This window comes from Pan paniscus, chromosome 1 (genome assembly GCF_029289425.2).
Source record: "Pan paniscus chromosome 1, NHGRI_mPanPan1-v2.0_pri, whole genome shotgun sequence".
Classification (NCBI taxonomy): domain Eukaryota; kingdom Metazoa; phylum Chordata; class Mammalia; order Primates; family Hominidae; genus Pan; species Pan paniscus.
Genome location: NC_073249.2, coordinates 52801972 through 52822476, shown reverse-complemented (window position 1 = coordinate 52822476; position 20505 = coordinate 52801972). Strand labels below are relative to the sequence as shown.

Sequence of the window (20505 nt, the reverse complement as noted above, 5' to 3'; positions counted from 1 at the left end):
ATACAGGATGTTAGAAATAAATTAATGTTTGTACTTTATATGTGCATAAATAAATCAATTAAAAGTTTTTCAGTTTTTTTTGAGACAGGGTCTCACTCTGTGCTGATGTCAATTCCCTGGTCTCAGTTATTGTACTTGATAATGCATGGGAGGGCATAATCTACTGAAATTACTTAAAATAAGAAACAGAAAAACAAAAGGAAAATCTAAGTTTTCAAATTAGAAGAATGGAAGAAATATTCAGCAAAAAAATTGGAAAATAATTGTTGAGTACTGCTTCAAAAAAGAATAGACAAGAGAAGATACTGTTAATTCAACTAAAAATTGGCACTAGCTCTGTGAAAATTAATTCTGTGCTCATAAATAAATGATAACATCCCCTAGATTCAGACAAGCCAGTATTTAAATGTCAGAGAGTTTAGAAGAAGCCATCAAAAGATTGACATGGTGAAGCCTTTCAGACAGAAGAGAAACCAGGAGAATGTGTTGTTCCATAGACCATGTGAAGCAGGTATTTCAAAATGGAAGGATGGGAAACTCATGTGAATTTTTGCTGATTATTCAGTTTCAACCAATGGATTTGATTACAAAGAAGATATTGATGACTGTTACAAGAGAGGTTTAAGTGTAGTGGTGAGAATGAAAAAATGAAATGAGGCAGAAATTGTAGCTAATACATTGGAGTCATTGTATTATAAAATGAGAAGAGAATTGGGAGGTTACTAGAAAGAGATTTGGTTCCACAAAGGATTTTTTGAGCTTTTTTTGTTGTTGTTGCTCTCTAAGATGGAAGATGTTTGGTATTTTTGCATATTGGCAGAAATAATTTGAAAAATGGAGAAATTAATGATACAGTTGAGAGGGAATAATTGAAAGAGCAAAATCCTTGCATAGAAAAGAGGGGATCAAATCTGGTAGAGACCATAACAGGATAGGAGTAAGGATCAACATCCAGTGAAACAGGAGACAATGCAGAAAAGTATGTGTGTGAACAGCAGGTAGTTTTCTTCTGATTGCTTCTATATCTAGATGAAAAAAAATGAATAAAGTCATTAGCAAAGTACAAGGTGAGGACTGATGGTTAAGGAGGGAGATAATAAAACAGAGGAGGAGAAAGGAAGTGTCAAAATCATTTAGGCCCGTGATCATTAATTTAAAGCAAGGCAAGTCAGCACCGTTGCATTTGGTTTTTTTTTTTTCAACTCTTCATAATGTAAACCTTTATTTATTTATTTATCTTTATTATTATGCTTTAAGTTCTAGGATACATGTGCACAATGTGCAAGTTTGCTACATAGGTATAAATGTGCCATGTTGGTTTGCTGCACCCATCAACTCGTCATTTACATTAGGTATTTCTCCTAATGCTATCACTCCCCCTGCCCCTCACCCCATGATAGGCCCTGGTGTGTGATGTCCCCCGCCCTGTGTCTAAGTGTTCTCATTGTTCAATTCCCACCTATGAATGAGAACATGCGGCGTTTGGTTTTCTGTCCTTGTGATAGTTTGCTGGGAATGATGGTTTCCAGTTTCATCCATGTCCCTTCAAAGGACATGAACTCATCCTTTTTATGGCTGCATAGTATTCCATGGTGTATATGTGCCACAGTTTCTTAATCCAGTCTACCATTGATGGACATTTGGGCTAGTTCCAAGTCTTTGCAATTGAGAATAGTGCCACGATAAACATACGTGTGCATGTGTCTTTATGGTAGCATGATTTATAATCCTTTGGGTATATATACCCAGTAATGGGATGGCTGGGTCAAATGGTATTTCTAGTTCTAGATCCTTGAGGAATTGCCACACTGTCTTCCACAATGGTTGAACTAATTTACACTCCTAGCAACAGTGTAAAAGTGTTCCTATTTGTCCACATCCTCTCCAGCATTTGGTGTTTCCTGACTTATTAATGGTCGCCATTCTAAATGGTGTGAGATGGTATCTCATTGCCGTTTTGATTTGCATTTCTCTGATGACCAGTGATGATGAGCATCTTTTCATGTGTCTGTTGGCTGAATAAATATCTTCTTTTGAGAAGAGTCTGTTCTTATCCTTTGCCCACTTTTTGATGGGTTTGTTTTTTTCTTCTAAATTTGTTAAGTTCTTTGTAGATTCTGGCTATCAGCCCTTTATCAGATGGGTAGATTGCAAAAATTTTCTCCCATTCTGTAGGTTGCCCGTTCACCCTGATGGTAGTTTCTTTTGCTGTGCAGAAGTTCTTTAGTGTAATTAGATCCCATTTGTCTATTTTGGCTTTTGTTGCCATTGCTTTTGGTGTTTTAGTGATGAAGTCGTTGCCCGTGTCTATGTCCTGAATGGTATGGCTTAGGTTTTCTTTTTGGGTTTTTATGGTTTTAGGTCTAACATTTAAGTCTTTAATCCATCTTGAATTAATTTTTGTATAAGGTGTAAGGAAGGGATCCAGTTTCAGCTTTCTATATATGGCTAGCCAGTTTTCCCAACACAGTTTAAGAAATAGGAAATCCTTTCTCCATTTCTTGTTTTTCTCAGGTTTGTCAAAGATCAGATGGTTGTAGATGTGTGGTGTTATTTCTGAGGTCTTTGTTCTGGTCCATTGGTCTATATCTCTGTTTTGGTACCGGTACCATGCTGTACCATGCGCTGTTTTGGTTACTGTAGCATAGTTTGAAGTCAGGTAGCGTGAAGCCTCCAGCTTTGTTCTTTTTGCTTAGGATTGCTTTGGTAATGAGGGCTCTTTTTTGGTTCCATATGAACTTTAAAGTAGTTTTGTCCAATTCTGTGAAGAAAGACATTGGTAGCTTGATGGGAATGGCATTGAATCTATAAATCACCTTGGGCAGTATGGCCATTTTCACAATATTGATTCTTCCTATCCATGAGCATGAAATGTTCTTCCATTTGTTTGTGTCCTTTTTTATTTCGTTGAGCAGTGGATCATAGTTCTCCATGAAGAGGTCCTTCACATCCCTTGTGAGTTGGATTCCTAGGTATTTTATTCTCCTTGTAGCAATTGTGAGTGAGAGTTCACTCATGATTTGGCTTTCTGCTTGTCTGTTATTGGTGTGTAGGAAAGCTTGTGATTTTTGCACATTGACTTTGTATCCTGAGACTTTCCTGAAGTTGCTTACCAGCCTAAGGAGATTTTGGGCTGAGACGATGGGGTTTTCTAAATACACAATCATGTCATCTGCTATCAGAGACAATTTGACTTCCTCTTTTCCTAATTGAATACCCTTTATTTCTTTCTCTTGACAGAAATTGCCGGCCAGAACTTCCAAAACTATGTTGAATAGGAGTGGTGAGAGAGGACATCCCTGCCGTGTGTCAGTTTTCAAAGGGAATGCTTCCAGTTTTTGCCCATTTAGAATGATATTCGCTGAGGGTTTGTCATAAATAGCTCTTATTATTTTCAGATACATTCCATCAATACCTAGTTTCCTGAGAGTTTTTAGCATGAAGGGCTGTTGAATTTTGTTGAAGGCCTTTTCTGCATCTATTGAGATAATCATGTGGTTTTTGTCTTTGGTTCTGTTTATGTGGTGGAGTATGTTTATTGATTTGCATATGTTTAACCAGCCTTGCATCCTAGAGATGAGGCCAACTTGATCGTGGTGGATAAGCTTTTTGATGTGCTGCTGGATTCCGTTTGCCAGTATTTTATTGAGGATTTTCGCATCAATATTCATCAGGGATATTGGTCTAAAATTCTATTTTTTTGTTGTGTCTCTGCCAGGTTTTGGTGTCAGGATGATGTTGGCCTCATAAAATGAGTTAGGGAGGAGTCCCACTTTTTCTATTGATTGGAATAGTTTCAGAAGGAATGGTACCAGCTCCTCTTTGTACCTTTGGTAGAATTCAGCTGTAAATCCATCTGCTCCTGGACTTTTTTTGGTTGGTAGGACATTAATTATTGCCTCAATTTCAGAACCTGTTATTGATCTATTCAGACATTCAAATTCTTCCTGGTTTAGTCTTGGGAGGATGTATGTGTTCAGGAATTTATCCATTTCTTCTAGATTGTCTAGTTTATTTGCATAGAGGTGTTTATAGTATTCTCTGATGGTAGTTTGTATTTCTGTGGGATCAGTGGTGATATCCCCTTTATCATTTTTTATTGCATCTATTTGATTCCTTTCTCTTTTCTTCTTTATTAGTATTGCTAGGGGTATATTAATTTTGTTGATTCTTTCAAATTTTCAGCTTTTCTGCTCTGGTTTCTCCCCGTCTTTGTGGTTTTTACCTACCTTTGGTCTTTGATGTTGGTGACCTTCAGATGGGGTTTTGGTGTGGATGTCCTTTTTGTTGATGTTGATGTTATTCCTTTCTGTTTGTTAGTTTTCCTTCTAACAGTCAGGTCCCTCAGCTGCAGGCCAAAACACAGGATGCTTTATGTGAGATCCAAAAACTTCTCCACAAGGAGAAACTGGGTTTTTGAGATTCCTTTTCTAATTGTGTGGTGCAGTGAACAAGGCTGGGGTCCATGCTCCATTGTGTTGCAACTTTTCTTACTTGTTCAATGTGAAGGTTGTCTTTGTTGCCTGGTAAGTAGGAGTCCCTTTACTGGTCTTTCATTTTCTTTCAGGAGGAGTTCATTCATGAATAGATGTTTGTTTAGGACATTCTTGGGTGGAAGAAGAGTCAGGAGCTTCCACTTCTGCCATTTTGCTGACATCACCCCCTACCTAGCTCTTTATTTTACTCCCAGGAAACTAGAGTATTGCAGGTATCGTTAAGTGCTCCTACACAAGCAAGAGAGAAACCAGTACTTTAGGATGCTCCCCCAAAAGCTAGGATGATAGATGCTTAGTTCACTCTTATCTTTCCTCTCTGAGGGAGAAGCAGTCAAAATATATTGGTCTCTGTTTACTTTAGGGGATTGCAGGAGGCTTTGAACTGGTTTCTTGATTTCTCATAAAGGGAATTGTTTCCAGTATCGTCATTGAATCAGTGTGCCTGTGGGGGGAAGGGAGAGTGGTGGCTTCCTATACTGGCATCGTGCTGATGTCACTGCCCTCTTTCATCCTCAATATTGATCATTTTTTAAATCTTGATCACTGTTTTTACTTTGTCCTCAATTTTATTAATATTTTCAAAAACCAATTGTAATGCCTTTAAATTTTCTCCATTTGCTCTGTATTTTTTAGTTTTCTTATATTTTACTGATTTTAGCTTTGCTAATTTTCTCCCATCTCTGTGTTTCTTTGTCCGTTTTCTCTTCTTCACTGATTTTACTGTTTTCTTCCTTCTGATGACTTCAGTTTTAATTTCACTTTTCTCAATCTTAGGGTGAAAAATGAAAACATGGTCATAAACTATCATACTTTGAAAATATAAAACTTTAAAGCTCTATTCTTTTAAGCACTGCTTTAGCTGTGTCCAAAAATGTTACACACGTGTGTGTGTGTATGTTTTATGTGTCGGGAGACAGAGAGAGAGAGTTCATTTTTATTTGATTTGAAATATTTTCTCATTTGTCTTGCGGTTTGTCTGTTGATGATTAATTATATGGAAGTTTATTGTTTAATTTCAAAATATTTGTTTTTTTTCTAGATAAGTGATTTTTGCTGGTTTCTAATTTAATTCTGTTGTGAAAGAATACTGGGAAAATTTCAATATTTTGAAACAGTTTTTTAATTGCTCAGCACATATTCTACCTTGCTGATGGTTCTATTTACAAATAAAAATATGCATAACACTAAATGTAGAATTAGGCTATACTGGGTCACAATGTTCTTTAAATTTATTTGCCATGTCACAAAATGTTAAATAATCTCTTTCTTAATTGTTTACTATCAGAAAATACTTTAAATTAAATAATAATGATTGTGGTACACATTAAAATCAATGGGATACAGCTGAAACAGAGATGTATTTAGCATTATAACATGCATCAGAAAAAAAAATAAAAAAATAAAAGCAACAGGTACTACAATCTAGAAGGTAGACAGGAATGTACACCCAACAAAAATAGAAGGAAAGAATCATTCAAGCATAAATAGTTGACCATTAATCTTAAGAAAAATAAATTGATGAGGATGTTAAAAACATGTCAAAATATTGAAAAACAGAAATAAGCAGAATACTTTTGATAAATATGAAATACTTTATCATAAGCGAAAAAAGAAAACTCGACATTATCAATAACCTTTAATGAAGTTTTATTCACCCAAACGTCTCCCTGAATTGATAACAAAATGTCAGACACTTAAAATCATTGCCATGATTTCCTATAGTATGATTACATAAAGCTTTAGGTGAAGTAGAGCGTACACTATGATAGGAGAAAGGAAAATCAAGGGATTATAGAATGCTGAATGCTCCCAGATGCTTCTAAACTCCCCCATCAGTCAAACAGGACATGCTTCATTTTCATATTATGAAAAAATGAGATATTTCTGATGTATCGCAGTTTAACAGGAGCTTAGCTGTGAGTTTACAAAGGTCTCTTTATATGTGATTATACAACTAAAGCCAGGCTGTGCAATGCATTAAACTGGGTGCATAACATCCATTTAAATATCCCTAAACAGTACAGGTAAGCTAGTAAATAAAAGCTCTAGCGGAGTTTCAAGTTTTAAATAGCACACTATAAATCACTAGTGATTATATTTAATGCTTATATTGGTCAAGTGTCAGTACCAAATTGATTATTAACTACATATAATTCTACTTCTGGCTAATCAGATTCCATTGGCAGAAAATTTGTGAGTGTTTTAATCCAATCCTGATACATTTGATTATAGATATCAATTTTTATTTAATGCATGTAATTAAGAGTGTGTAATTCCATTAAAACATTCTAAAGGCTCAAAATAATTAAAATCAATATTACATAAATTATGCAAATTTATTAAACAAAGAATATATGAAAAAACTACAAGAAAGTCTATGAGAATACAAGCCAAAAGTTCTATTGTTTAATGTAACTGTTACACAGCTGAAAAGTATAATATTTGCATACAAAAACATCATAATTAATGTGATAATTTATGAAACAGTTATTGAGCTTTCTATTTATTCTATTTTAATCATATAAATTATTTTTCATCAAAAAGCCTAATTTTAATATTTTTATTTTTTATTATAAAATTAATTATATTTTTAATATTTTTTAGTGGCACAAATACAATTATGCCCACCTCCACCTCAGATTCCCAATTCTCACAATATGACAACCACACTGAATTATCGGGATGGAGAGAAAGTATCTGTTCTTTGCCAAGAAAATTTTCTAATTCAGGAAGGAGAAGAAATTGCATGCAAAGATGGAAGATGGCAGTCAATACCACTCTGTGTTGGTCAGTAGTGTATAATTTGTTTTACATAATTCTTTCAAATGAGGTTAATATTCTCTTGTGCTTCGTGTAAACAAGAGAGAAGTTCTTTCTCTATGTCTATTACTTTATCCTGACAAAATAAATTAGGACCTAGGCACATTAATCAATCACCGCTCTTTCAGTTTTTTGAACAAAATACAGCCAAAATCTTTGGAATATTATGTAAATGTCAGATAACATTTCCATTCATGCATATTTTAATCCTTATGATGAACAAGACATGAATGAAGATGATTATTGAACAAGAGGATGGTAACATAGATATGGTGGAGGAATATATCTTTGCGAGTTTCTAATATGTTTTTGTTTTTAAATAATTTTATTTGTTCAAATTATACTCACTTTAAAATCCGAAATAGTATTTAGTTTTATATTTCAATTTAAGTATTTTATTTGTTTTTGACCCTTTGATTTTCATTCCTCATTTAGAAAAAATTCCATGTTCACAACCACCTCAGATAGAACACGGAACCATTAATTCATCCAGGTCTTCACAAGAAAGTTATGCACATGGGACTAAATTGAGTTATACTTGTGAGGGTGGTTTCAGGCTATCTGAAGAAAATGAAACAACATGCTACATGGGAAAATGGAGTTCTCCACCTCAGTGTGAAGGTTAGGCCAATATGAATACTCAATTTCTGTTTATAGTAGAATTCATAAAAATAATCTCTTGTTATCAAAGTGAGGGGAAAGAATAATTGAGATTACTGCATATATAAAATAATTTATATATTATACCATTAAAATACTTTTTGCATGATTGAATCTATTCTATTTATGTTAATTTTATTTGTTCATGATAGAGTCACTTTGTATTCCGGCATTAAAAAATAATATCTAGTGAAATTAAACCTATCCGTATTATTCTCATGCTGCCATAAAGAACTGCCCAATACTGGATAATTTATACATACAAAAAAAAGTTTAATTGGCTCACTGTTCTGCATGGCTGAGGAGTTCTTAGGAAACTTACAATCATGGTGGAGGGAGAAGCAAACGCATGATGGCAGGAAGAAGAAGTTCTGACCAAAGAGGGAAAAGGCCCTTATAAAACCATTAGATCTCATGAAAACACACTCACTATCCTGAGAACAGAAGCATGGGGATAATTGCCCCCATTATTCAATTACTTCCTACTGAGACCCTCCCACAAAATGTGGAGATTATGGGAAGTACAATTCAAATTGTTATTTGGTTGGAGATACAGTCAAATCCTATCATTCCACCATGGCCTATCCCAAGTCTATGTCCTCACAATTCAAAACACAATCATGCCTTCCCAACAGTCCTCCAAATCTTAACTTATTCCAGCATTAACTCAAAAGTTCATATCCAAGTTCATGTCTCATCTGAGACAAGGCAAGTCCTCTCTGCTTGTGAGCCTGTAAAATCAAAAGCAAGTTGGTTATTTCCTAGACACAGTGGGGGTACAGGGATTGGGTAAATGTTTCCATTCCAAAAGGGAGGAAATGGCTGAAACAAAGTGGCTATATGCCTGATGGAAGTCTGAAATTTAATAGGGCAGTCATTAAACCTTAAACTTCCAAGATTATCTCCTTTGACTCCATGTCTCACATTCAGGTCATGCTGATGCAAGAGATGGGCTCCCACAGCCTTGGGCAGATGTGGCTTTGTCCCCCTCCTGGTTGCTTTCATGGGCTGGCATTGAGTGTCTGTGGCTTTTCCAGGAACATAGTGCAAGCTATTGATGGATCTACCATTCTGGGGCTTCAATGATTGTGGTCCTGTTCTCACAGCTCCACAAGGCAGTGCCCCAGTGGGGACTCTATGTGAGGGCTCTGACCCCACATTTCCTTTCCTCAATGGCCTAGCAGAGGTTCTCCATGTGGGCTCCCCCCTGCAGCAAACTTCTGCCTGGACATCCAGGTATTTTCATATATCCTCTGCAACCTAGTTGTAGGTTCCCAAACCTCAATTCTTGACTTGTGTGCACCCATAGGCCCAAGACTACGTGTAATCCACCAAGGCTTGGGGTTTCACCCTTTGAGGCAATGGACCAAGCTGTATGTTGGCCCCTTTTAGCCACAGCTGGAGCTGAAGCAGCTGGGATACAGGACACCATGTCCTGAGGCTGCATAGAGCAGCAGGGACCTGATCCAGGTCCATCAAACCATTTTTCCCTCCTGGGCTTCTGGGCCTGTGATGGGTGGGGGTGTCATGAAGGCCTCTGACATGCCCCGGAGATATATTCCCCATTGTCTTGGTGATTAACTTTGGCTCCTTATTATTTTTGCAAATTTCTGCAGCAGGCTTGAATTTCTCCCCAGAAAAACGAAGTTTTATTTTCTACTGCATTTACAAGCTGCACATTTTCCAAACTTTTATGCTCTGCTTCCTCTTGAGCTCTTTGCCACTTACAAGTTTATTCTGCCTGATACCCTAAATCATCTCTCTCAAGTTCAAAGTTCCACAGATCTCTAAGGCAGGGCAATATGCCACCAGTCTCTTTGCATAGCAGGAGTGACCTTTACTCCAGTTTCCAACAAGTTCCTCACCTCATCTTCATCTGAGACCACCCCATCCTGGACTTCATTGTCCATATCACTGTGAGATTTTCGTCAAAGCCATTCAACAAGCCTCTAGGAAGTGCCAAACTTTCCCACACCTTGTCTTCTGAGCTGTCAAACTCCCTAGGAAGTTCCAAACATTTTAACATTCTCCTGTCTTCTTCTGACCCCTCCAAATGGTTCTAACCCCTGCCTGTTACCCAGTTCCAAAGCTGCTTCCACATTTTTGGTTATCTTTACAGCAGCACCCTACTCTCTGCAGTACCAATTTACTGTATTAGTCTGTTATCATGCTGCTATAAAGAACTACCCAAGACTGCCTAATTTATAAAGGAAAGAGGTGTAATTGACTCACAATTCCACATGGCTGGGAGGCCTCAGGAAACTTACAACCCTGGTGGAAGGGTAAGCAAACATGTCCTTCTTCACATGATGACAGGAAGGAGAAGTGCAAAGCAAAGACAGAAAAGCTCCTTATAAAACCATCAGATCTCAGGAGAACTCATGCAGTATCATGAGAACAGCAGCAGAGGAATAACCGCCCTCATGATTCAATTTTCTCCCACCAGGTCCCATCCACAACACGTGAGGATTATGGCAATTGCAATTCACGATGAGATTTGGGTGGGGACACAGCTAAACCTGTTCTGCAAGTTGTCATGTTTGCTTTGCCACTATGTTTTAAAACTTCTTTTACATTCTTCCCACAATGCCCCTTCTGATTTCCTACAATATATTATGTTTTACCTGGAATCGTTAACTCTCAATGTGTATCTTATTATCACTAGTAAGTTTACAGAGGCATTGCTTACCAGGCATAGATGATCTCTTTCTGAAATGTATTGCTATTTTTAGTTTCAAGTCCTTCTTCAGTTGGTGACAGTCCGATAGACAGACAGACACCAGAAGGCTGGTTTTAGGAAACATTTGTGTTACTTCTCTGTGATGTCATAGTAGCTCCTGTATTGTTTATTTTCAAATAAAACTACTTAATATTAAAACAGGCATATAAAATTAAATTTCTGAGTTAGTGAAACCTGAATTCATTCTTTTTTTTTTAGGCCTTCCTTGTAAATCTCCACCTGAGATTTCTCATGGTGTTGTAGCTCACATGTCAGACAGTTATCAGTATGGAGAAGAAGTTACGTACAAATGTTTTGAAGGTTTTGGAATTGATGGGCCTGCAATTGCAAAATGCTTAGGAGAAAAATGGTCTCACCCTCCATCATGCATAAGTATGGTGCATTGAATTTTATTATATGTATGATAAATATTCTTCATTCAAAGTGTAAGTGGTACCAATAAGAAAGTAAACAGGGACTCTAGAAATTCATAAGGTTTTCTTGAATATTCTGGACTGTTGTGGGAAATTATAGCTGTAGTAATTTAAAAATTTGACATTATAAGCCAAATTAGTTCATTTTCGCATCATCTTGTGTGAACTTTAAGCATCCTCTGATGTATATTCTCAGACTTCTCATCTCTGTTCTTAGGGCACAGCTGCCTCTACTCATCAATCTCCACATTATTCAATCTTCTGTCAGTTTATCAACAATCTCCCTATAAGTACATTTTCTGAAATATTTAAAAAAATCATTATAAGTATTTCACATTTGATAGAAGCAAAAAATTTGGAAATACACACACAATATAGGTGGTGTATTATTCCGTTTTCACACTGCTGTAAAGACCTTCCTGAGACTGGGTAATTTATAAAAGAAAAAATTTTAATTGATCACAGTTCCTCATGACTGAGGAGGTGTCATGAAACTTACCATTACCGCTGAAGGGGAAGCAGGCACCTTCTTCACAAGGTGGCAGGAGAGAGAGGAGTGAGTGAAGGAGGAACTTCTAAACAGTTATTAAATCATCATATCTTGTGAGAACTCACTCACCATCATGAGAACAGCATGTGGGAAACTGCCACCATGATCCAATCACTTCCCACCAGGTCTCTCTCTCAACACCTGGAGATTATTATTCAAGATGAGATTTGGGTGAGGACACAAAGCCTAACCATATCAGGTGGCAAGTATGGACAAAAAATAATGTGAACAAAAAAATGTGTAATCTCAATTGCTACGGCTACCAATATCTCTTCAGGCTTCTAATATCATTTCTATCTTGTATTTTTAATAGATTTAGAAGAATTTAATGTAATTAAGACAAAATGGCTAATATATTTTCTCAAGTTATAAGAAAAATGTTGTACAGTATTCATTGATTCTATATATCGCTATTTTAGAATCCATTACATGTATTGTATGTAACCTATTTTTAAAGATTTGCTGAACAAATACATATTTTTCCTATTTCAGAAACAGATTGTCTCAGTTTACCTAGCTTTGAAAATGCCATACCCATGGGAGAGAAGAAGGATTTGTATAAGGCGGGTGAGCAAGTGACTTACACTTGTGCAACATATTACAAAATGGATGGAGCCAGTAATGTAACATGCATTAATAGCAGATGGACAGGAAGGCCAACATGCAGAGGTACTTTGGTGAATTTTTAAAATTTATTTATATAATGTGTGGGCCCAGCCCAGTGGCTGGCGCCTGTAATCCCAGCACTTTGGGAGGCCGAGGTGGGCGGATGACTTGAGGTCAGGAGTTCGAGACCAGCCTGGCCAACATGGTGAAAACCCGTCTCTACTAAAAATACAAAAAAATAGTGGGGCATGGTGACATGCATCTGAAGTCCCAGCTACTCGGGAGACTGAGGCAGGAGAATCGCTTGAACCAGGGAGATGAAGATTGAAGTGGGCCAAGATCATGCCACTGCACTCCACCCAGGGTGACAGAATGAGATTCCGTCTCAAAAAAATAAATAAACCTAAAATAAATGAATATATAAGTACAATTTATTTATATAGAGTGTTTTGGGAATAAAATATAGAATTGTCTCTAACATCATTAAAATGGACATAAATTAAGTTTTTACGGCAGGACAAAGTAGTCGTATGCCTAAAAATAAAAAGATGGAACTGAGTATTTGATGATTAATCTTAGCTCAATAGTTCTCAAAGTGTGGTCGCTAAACCGGTAGCATCATCATCTTCTTGGAGACTGTTTGAAATGAAAATAAAATTCCATAAGCTCATTCTAGACATACAGAATCAAAAGTCTCAAAGTAGAACCCTGAAACTGTTTTACCAACACCTCCAGGGAATTCTATTTACACTTCTGAGTGAGAAGCATTGCTATAGTCTATTCACTACACATGGATATGAAACTCTCTGATGAATTTTGCATTGTTCAGCATAATATCCTTAATCATTGGCAATTAAATTATCTGAGGTTATTTTTATTATTAGAGGCTTTTTAAAAAAATTTTTTCCACATCTCCAATTTGGATCCTTTGATTAACCCTTCTTCCTCTCTTTTAACTTGGGTAATTTTCAAAACGTGTTTTTAATTCTTTGCATATTCGCTAAGAAAATGCCTATTTGTGTTTATTTTTAAGAGGCTAAAATGTATAAGCAGGATGATTGCAAACAAAAATTTGATATCACATAATCTATGCTGACTTTTTGTATTTTATAAATTAATGTTAAATAAATAGAACTAGTAATATTTGTTTACTCAAACTCAAAGAGAGATATCCAGGAAAACTTTCGTTTACACTGGCTTCCAGAAGGGAAAACAAAAAAAGGTCTATCAGTGTTCTAGCGAAGGATGAAGAAGAAATTTAAAACATCAACGCTTGTACCTGACAAAAAATAGTTTCATGTCTTTTCCTCAATATTACATTTAAATTTATTAAAATCAACAAAATATTTGATGAGATTGTCTACTTATTTTAAATTCGTCTTGAAATATATTTGTAACTGTTATCAGTTGATTTGCTACTCAAAATGAACACTAGGTGGAACCACTTCTTTTTTTTCTATTCAGACACTTCCTGTGTGAATCCACCCACAGTACAAAATGCTTATATAGTGTCGAGACAGATGAGTAAATATCCATCTGGTGAGAGAGTACGTTATCAATGTAGGAGCCCTTATGAAATGTTTGGGGATGAAGAAGTGATGTGTTTAAATGGAAACTGGACAGAACCACCTCAATGCAAAGGTAGAGTATTATATTTCTTTTAACATTTTGGGGGAGTATAGCAGGGTTAAAATATGTTGATTTAAATAAAATGAAGTCATTTTTATTAATAGATTTTTCAAATGCAAATAAAATGACTGACGGTGCTTAAAATTCAATTCTTCCTGTGAACAGAACACAAGTAATAGGGTATATTATTTTCGAGAAAGATTCGACCAAATTAAGAGTTGGAACCTGAAAAAAAATACTTTTTAAGCATTACAACACTTAGTTCCTTCTCAGGAATACGTGTAATAAAAGATACATTATGTGCATTTGACAGCCATAAGTGATGTGCATTCTAAGATATGGAATAGGCAGTTGAAGAGAGGTCATAGATTGTGATATAAATGTGGGCATCTTCAGTATATAGATTATATTTAAAGGTGTGTGACTGACTGTATTTATAAAAAGAAGTCCGAGCACATAGTCCTGGGTCATTCTAATATAAAGAGATGAAGTAAGGGAAACCAAAAAAGGAAATTGTATCTTACTCACCTTTATGTTTTAAAATTAATGTTTTTCTGTGGTTCTTTTTTTTTCCACTATTTTACTTAGACTCTACCTATGTTTATTATTGAAGTGAGTTTTTGTAGACAGCATATAGTTGGGTCATGTTTACATATCCATTCATCTTTTCATGGCCTGTTAACTGGTGCACTTGGACCATTTACACTTAAAATAATTACTGATATATAGGACTTAAATCTCTGTCATTTATTTGTTTCTGCCTGTTTCCTCTGGGTTTCAGTCCTATTTCCCTATTCCTCCATTCCCTGTAGGGAAAATTATTAAGGAGATTAATTTCGATTCATATGTATTGTTTTCCATTGTATCTCTTTGTATAGCTTTTCTCCTCCTTTTAAAAAGTTGTTGCTCTAGCTAATACTATATATATGTAATAATATATTACTGTCTACTGGCACTGACATTTAAATCTACAGCTGGAATATGGAAACCTTACTTTCATGTAGATCCATTTATACTCTCCACGTTGTAAGTATAAATGCCACTAGTATTTTTCTCTGCATACATTGAGCACAATATTAAACTCACTTGCTTCAAATATCAAACATAATTGAAAAAACTTATGAGGAAAAAGATATCCTGTTATATTGACTCCTCTGTTTATCCATTCTGTTTTTCTATTTTTTCAGGATCCTAAAGTCTCAAGCTCTTTCTTTTATCTTTCTTATTTTAATTTGAAGAATTCCTTTAGTTAATCTTTAGGCATAGGTCTACTGGAGACAAATTCTCTTGGTATCCCTTTCTCTGAGAATGTCTGTATTTACCCCCTTACTTGTAAAAGATAGTGTTACTGGATATAAAATTTGGAGTTGACAGTTCTTTGAACACTTGAAAACTGTGCCACATGGTTATAGATGAAAAACTCAGCATCACTGGAATTGTTGATCCCCTCGAGGAAAAGCATAGTTTTTGTCTAGTTGCTTTCAAGGTATTTTTTTCTTTTTTTAAAGTAGTTTTATTTTAATGTATATTGGTATAAATTCCAATGTTTTTATCCTCTTTGGAGTTCACTCAGCTTCTTAAATATAAGTTTATGCCTTATGGTCAAAATGGGAAGTTTTCAGGCATCCTTTTATTTATTCATTTTTCCAGCCCAATATCCTTTCTCTTCTTTTTCTGCATCTGCATTATTTGTTGTTGTATTTTTCTGAATGTCTCAGTTCAGTTTTTTGTTTTCAGTCTATTTTCAGAGTGGGTAATTTATATTGCTGTATGTTCAAGTTCATGGATTTATTTGTCTGTCAGCTCCCCATGTATTATTAAGTATATTCAGTGTTTTTAAAAAATTTTTGTCATACTTTTCCATTTTATAATTCCTACGGGATTTTTAAGAACCATCATGAATTTCAAACCCCGTGTCCTCTTAGTGTTACTCCAAAGAATGTTGAATATGAAATAAGAAACTTTCTTTGTCATAGTTTTCTATGTTTAGCATGTATTCATTCGGAAAGATATTTCTTAATCCTGATCTACCATAAGCAGCAATATTTGTTAATGTTTTATGTGTTCTTTCAGTAAGGAGAAAAGAACTTAAATATATTACTTTCAGTTTAAAGGGTTAAAATTTCTTCCAGGACTCATTTCTTTTACCAGAAATCACAAAACTGTTGATATTATATAAAGTGCTGTGTTTGTATTTGCCTTATTTGAACTTGTATTTTGATTTGCTCTCACAATAAATCAAGTGATGAAATGATGTTTTTTAGATTCTACGGGAAAATGTGGGCCCCCTCCACCTATTGACAATGGGGACATTACTTCATTCCCGTTGTCAGTATATGCTCCAGCTTCAACAGTTGAGTACCAATGCCAGAACTTGTATCAACTTGAGGGTAACAAGCGAATAACATGTAGAAATGGACAATGGTCAGAACCACCAAAATGCTTACGTAAGTACTTTAATATTCACGTGGCTGGAAAAATCAGTGTGATGAGTCTGATATTTTGCTGTTGGTAACAAAATAATCACAGATTATTGAACAACCATTCTGCTGAATGCCTGCCTACCAAAAATTTCTTTTAGAAAGTAAAGTTTAGAAATTTTTCTCTTTAGGGCTGGGTGCGGTGGCTCACACCTGTAATCCCAGCACTTTGGGAGGCCGAGGCGGGCAGATCACGAGGTCAGGAGATTGAGACCATCCTGGCTAACACGGTGAAACCCGGTCTCTACTAAAAATACAAAATAATAATAATAACCGGCATGGTGACGGCACCTGTAGTCCCAGCTAGTCGGGAATCTGAGGCAGGAAAATGTCGGGAACCCGGGAGGTGGAGCTTGCAGTGAGCCGAGATCGCGCCACTGCACTCCAGCCTGGGTGACAGAGCGAGACTCCGTCTCAATAAAAACAACAAAAAGAAGTAATTTTTCTCTTTATATTTATATTTTATTTTAAAGCATTTAGTTGACAAATAAAAATATATTTTCATGTTTGACAATATGCTGTTTTGATATATTTATGCTACAATGATTACCACAAATTAATTAGCACATTCTTCATCACCTATGCTTACCATTGGGTGTAGGTGGATGTGTGAGTATGTGTGTGTGTGTTTGTGGTGAGGACACTTAAAATCTGCTTTCTTACCAATTTTCAAATAAACAATACAATATTATTAGCTCTAAATATCACTAGATCTCTATGTTTGATTCCAAGTTCTTATTCATATTATAGCTGAAAGTTTGTACTCTTTGACCAATATCTTAATCAAAAGTAGCAATGATAAGTTCTAAAATGCAGGGATCCTAAAATGACAACTGATGTAATGAATCATTGATAATACACCCCTAATTCTCATACATTAAACATCGAACCTCATTTTCACATCGATTACCATTCTAAGTTTATTCAAATCAATATGATGTTTCTACATAGTTGGTTTGGATAGTGTTTTGAGAAATAATTCCTGAACCATCATATAACATTCTACTTGAAAACCTGAAAGTCTATGAAGATTTGCATACTACTTAATGTTTTATGTTTACTGTTTTGTATTTTCAGATCCGTGTGTAATATCCCGAGAAATTATGGAAAAGTATAACATAGCATTAAGGTGGAAAGCCAAAGAGAAGATTTATTCGAGAACAGGTGAATCAGTTGAATTTATATGTAAAAATGGATATCGTCTTTCACCAAGTTCTCACGCATTGCGAACAGCATGTTGGGATGGGAAACTGGAGTATCCAACTTGTGTAAAAAGATAGAATCAATCATAAAATGCACACCTTTATTCAGAACTTTAGTATTAAATCAGTTCTTAATTTCATTTTTTAAGTATTGTTTTACTCCTTTTTATTCATATGTAAAATTTTGGATTAATTTGTGAAAATGTAATTATAAGCTGAGACCGGTGGCTCTCTTCTTAAAAGCACCATATTAAAACTTGGAAAACTAACGGTTGTGTCCAGTTCATAAAATGTTTGTGGCAAGAAATTAGACGCAATTTTTCAGACTTTATTTCTGTTCATCACTCTTAAATCTCCCAAAGCTTTCTCCACAGCTTCTGAGGCTCACTGTTTTACAGAAAATGGAAAACATATCATTGTCTCTGATTTCAAAATTACATCACTTTACAAAGATGTAAAAACCAAGTCAAGTCTTAACTCACGTTGGTAATGAGATATAAGTAATTACTATTTATCAATATATAAATGCACCAAAAGTGATATCAATACATAAATGCACCAAAACTGATGAAATGTAGATACTTCTACAAGATGTCAATCTAGCACGTGTGATAATGCAAACTAATCATAAAGAGGAGTTAAAACGTAATTGGGTATATAAATATTACAACATAAACATACAAAAAATAAAAACACAGTAACAGTTATAACATACTCACTTGCATGCACTCACTTGCAAACACAGAAACACGATACTTTTGCCCTGAATTAACGTTTATAGAAAAAATATTGCCAGGAAATTCAAAACTATAGATAAATGTGTGTGTGTGTGTGTGTGTGTGTGTGTGTATATACATGTATATGTATGTGAGTGTGTGCGTGTGTGTGTGTGTGTATTTAGAGATACTAGGGGTAAAAGTTAGGGTTTAATTCTTTTGTATATATCGGTATCCTCTGATTTTTCTACCTTTAACATATATCACTTTGGAAACAAAAGCACAATTTATTTTAAAATAATGATGTCTAACAAGCAAGGCGGTGCATGTTGAGAATGATAAAGATTTCATCAGTAATGATCTTAACATCAAATAGCCTCTTAAGTATTTTTGGAGTAGAAGAGTTTTGGAAATTTCAATAGTAAGGTTCTGAAATGTAATTTTTATATTCATTCTTTTTAATTAGCACTAGTTAGGTAAAATCATTTTTGATTAGGAACATTTTAAACTTATAAAGGAGGTGAAGCCATTATGTGAAAAATAAAGATATCAATAATACAACACAAATATTATTTAATGATACCTTATTACTTCTTACTGTATAAAATCAGGTGGCTCATATACTCAGGCTGTCTCCTTGTTAGTGATCCTGATTTAGATAAATTGCTTGAGTTCGGGAAAGCCAGATTTCAAAAATCTAAAGGACATTTGTTATACTTAGCAAGTTATGTTGATAGTAATGTTAACACTTAGGAATATACGTTTATTCCTAAATTGTTTTAGTACATTTGAGCAACTATAAGAAATTTACCATAAACTGGCTAGTTTATAAAAAATAGAAATTTATTTCATACAGTTTTAGAGGCTGAGATTTTCCAGCTTAAGATACCAACTGATTTGATGTCTTGTAAGGGCTTGCTCCCTGTTTTGGTGCCTTCCCACTATGGTGCCTTCCTACTATGTCCTTACAATGTGGAAGGGGCAAGGGAGTTCCATGACTCTTCTTTGTAAAAAGACTAATCCAATGTATTAGCGTGGAATCCTCATGACCTAATCACCTAAAAAGTCCTTACTTCCTGATACTATCACCATAGTGATGAGGATGTAACATACATATTTTGAAAGGGTACTACTATGCAGACCATAGCACAGCATAGGGATAAACAAATATGTTCCATGTAAATGGAAACCAAAAAAAAGCAGGGGGGCCATACTAACATTAACTAAAATTGAATTTTAAGTCAAATCTGTAAAAAGAAACAAGGAAGGTCGTTATACAAAGGAGTCAATTCACAAATAGATTATAACTATTGCAAATATGTATGCACTCAACATGGGAGCAATGAAACTTATAAAGCAAGCATTAATACATCTAAAGGAAGAAATAGACAACAATGCAGTAATAGTAGGGGACTTCAATAACCCACATTCAACAATGGATAGACAGTCTATACAGAAATCAATAAAAACATTGGACTTGAACTCTATGTTAGACCAAATGGACCTATCAGACCTATATAGAACATTCCATTTGACAACAGTAGAATAAATATTCTTCTCAAGCACACAAGATATAATCTCCAATATAGATCATATGTTGGGCCACAAAACAAGTCTTAAAAAATTTTTAAAAGATTGAAATTACATAAATTTTTTTAACATTGTCATATGAAACTAGAAAACAATAGCAGAAGAAATGTTGGGAAATTCACAAATACATGGAAATTAAACAACATGATCCTGAACAACCAATGGGGCAATGAAGAAATTCAAAGGGAAATTCAAAAATATCTTGAGAAAAACAAAAATGGAAAAGCAACATACTAAAAAACATATGGTATGCAACAAAAGCAGTATAAAGGGATGTTTAGAGATATGAATGACTCCATGAAGATCCTAATAAAGCAAGTAACTTTGTATCTGAGGAAACTAGAAAATGAAGAAAAAAATTAACCCAAAGCAACTGGAAAGAAAAAAATAGTAAGGTACAGAACAGAAATAAATAAAACAGACTGGAAAAATAATAGAGGATCCACAAAACTAGAAGTTGGCTTCTGAAAATATAAACAAGATTGACAAACCTTTAGCTGAACTAAAAAAGAGAGAAGGAACAAATAAAATTAGAAATGAAACAGGAAACATTGTATCTGATAGCACAGAAATACAAAAAAACAGAAGAAACCGCTATGAACA

The 20505-nt window shown here is 35.0% G+C and overlaps 1 protein-coding gene across 1 annotated transcript; it reads left to right on the top strand.

Annotated features, from left to right (window-relative positions):
• Window positions 1–7083: 7083 nt before the first annotated feature.
• On the top strand, window positions 7084–17859 carry LOC134729391 (complement factor H-like). Its single transcript, XM_063598170.1, has 7 exons — window positions 7084–7283; window positions 7752–7937; window positions 10915–11088; window positions 12172–12348; window positions 13750–13926; window positions 16179–16361; window positions 17472–17859. Exons 1-7 carry the CDS (start codon window positions 7154–7156, stop codon window positions 17672–17674), a joined length of 1230 nt encoding a protein of 409 aa, XP_063454240.1. The 5' UTR covers window positions 7084–7153; the 3' UTR covers window positions 17675–17859.
• The last annotated feature ends 2646 nt before the right edge of the window (window positions 17860–20505 follow it).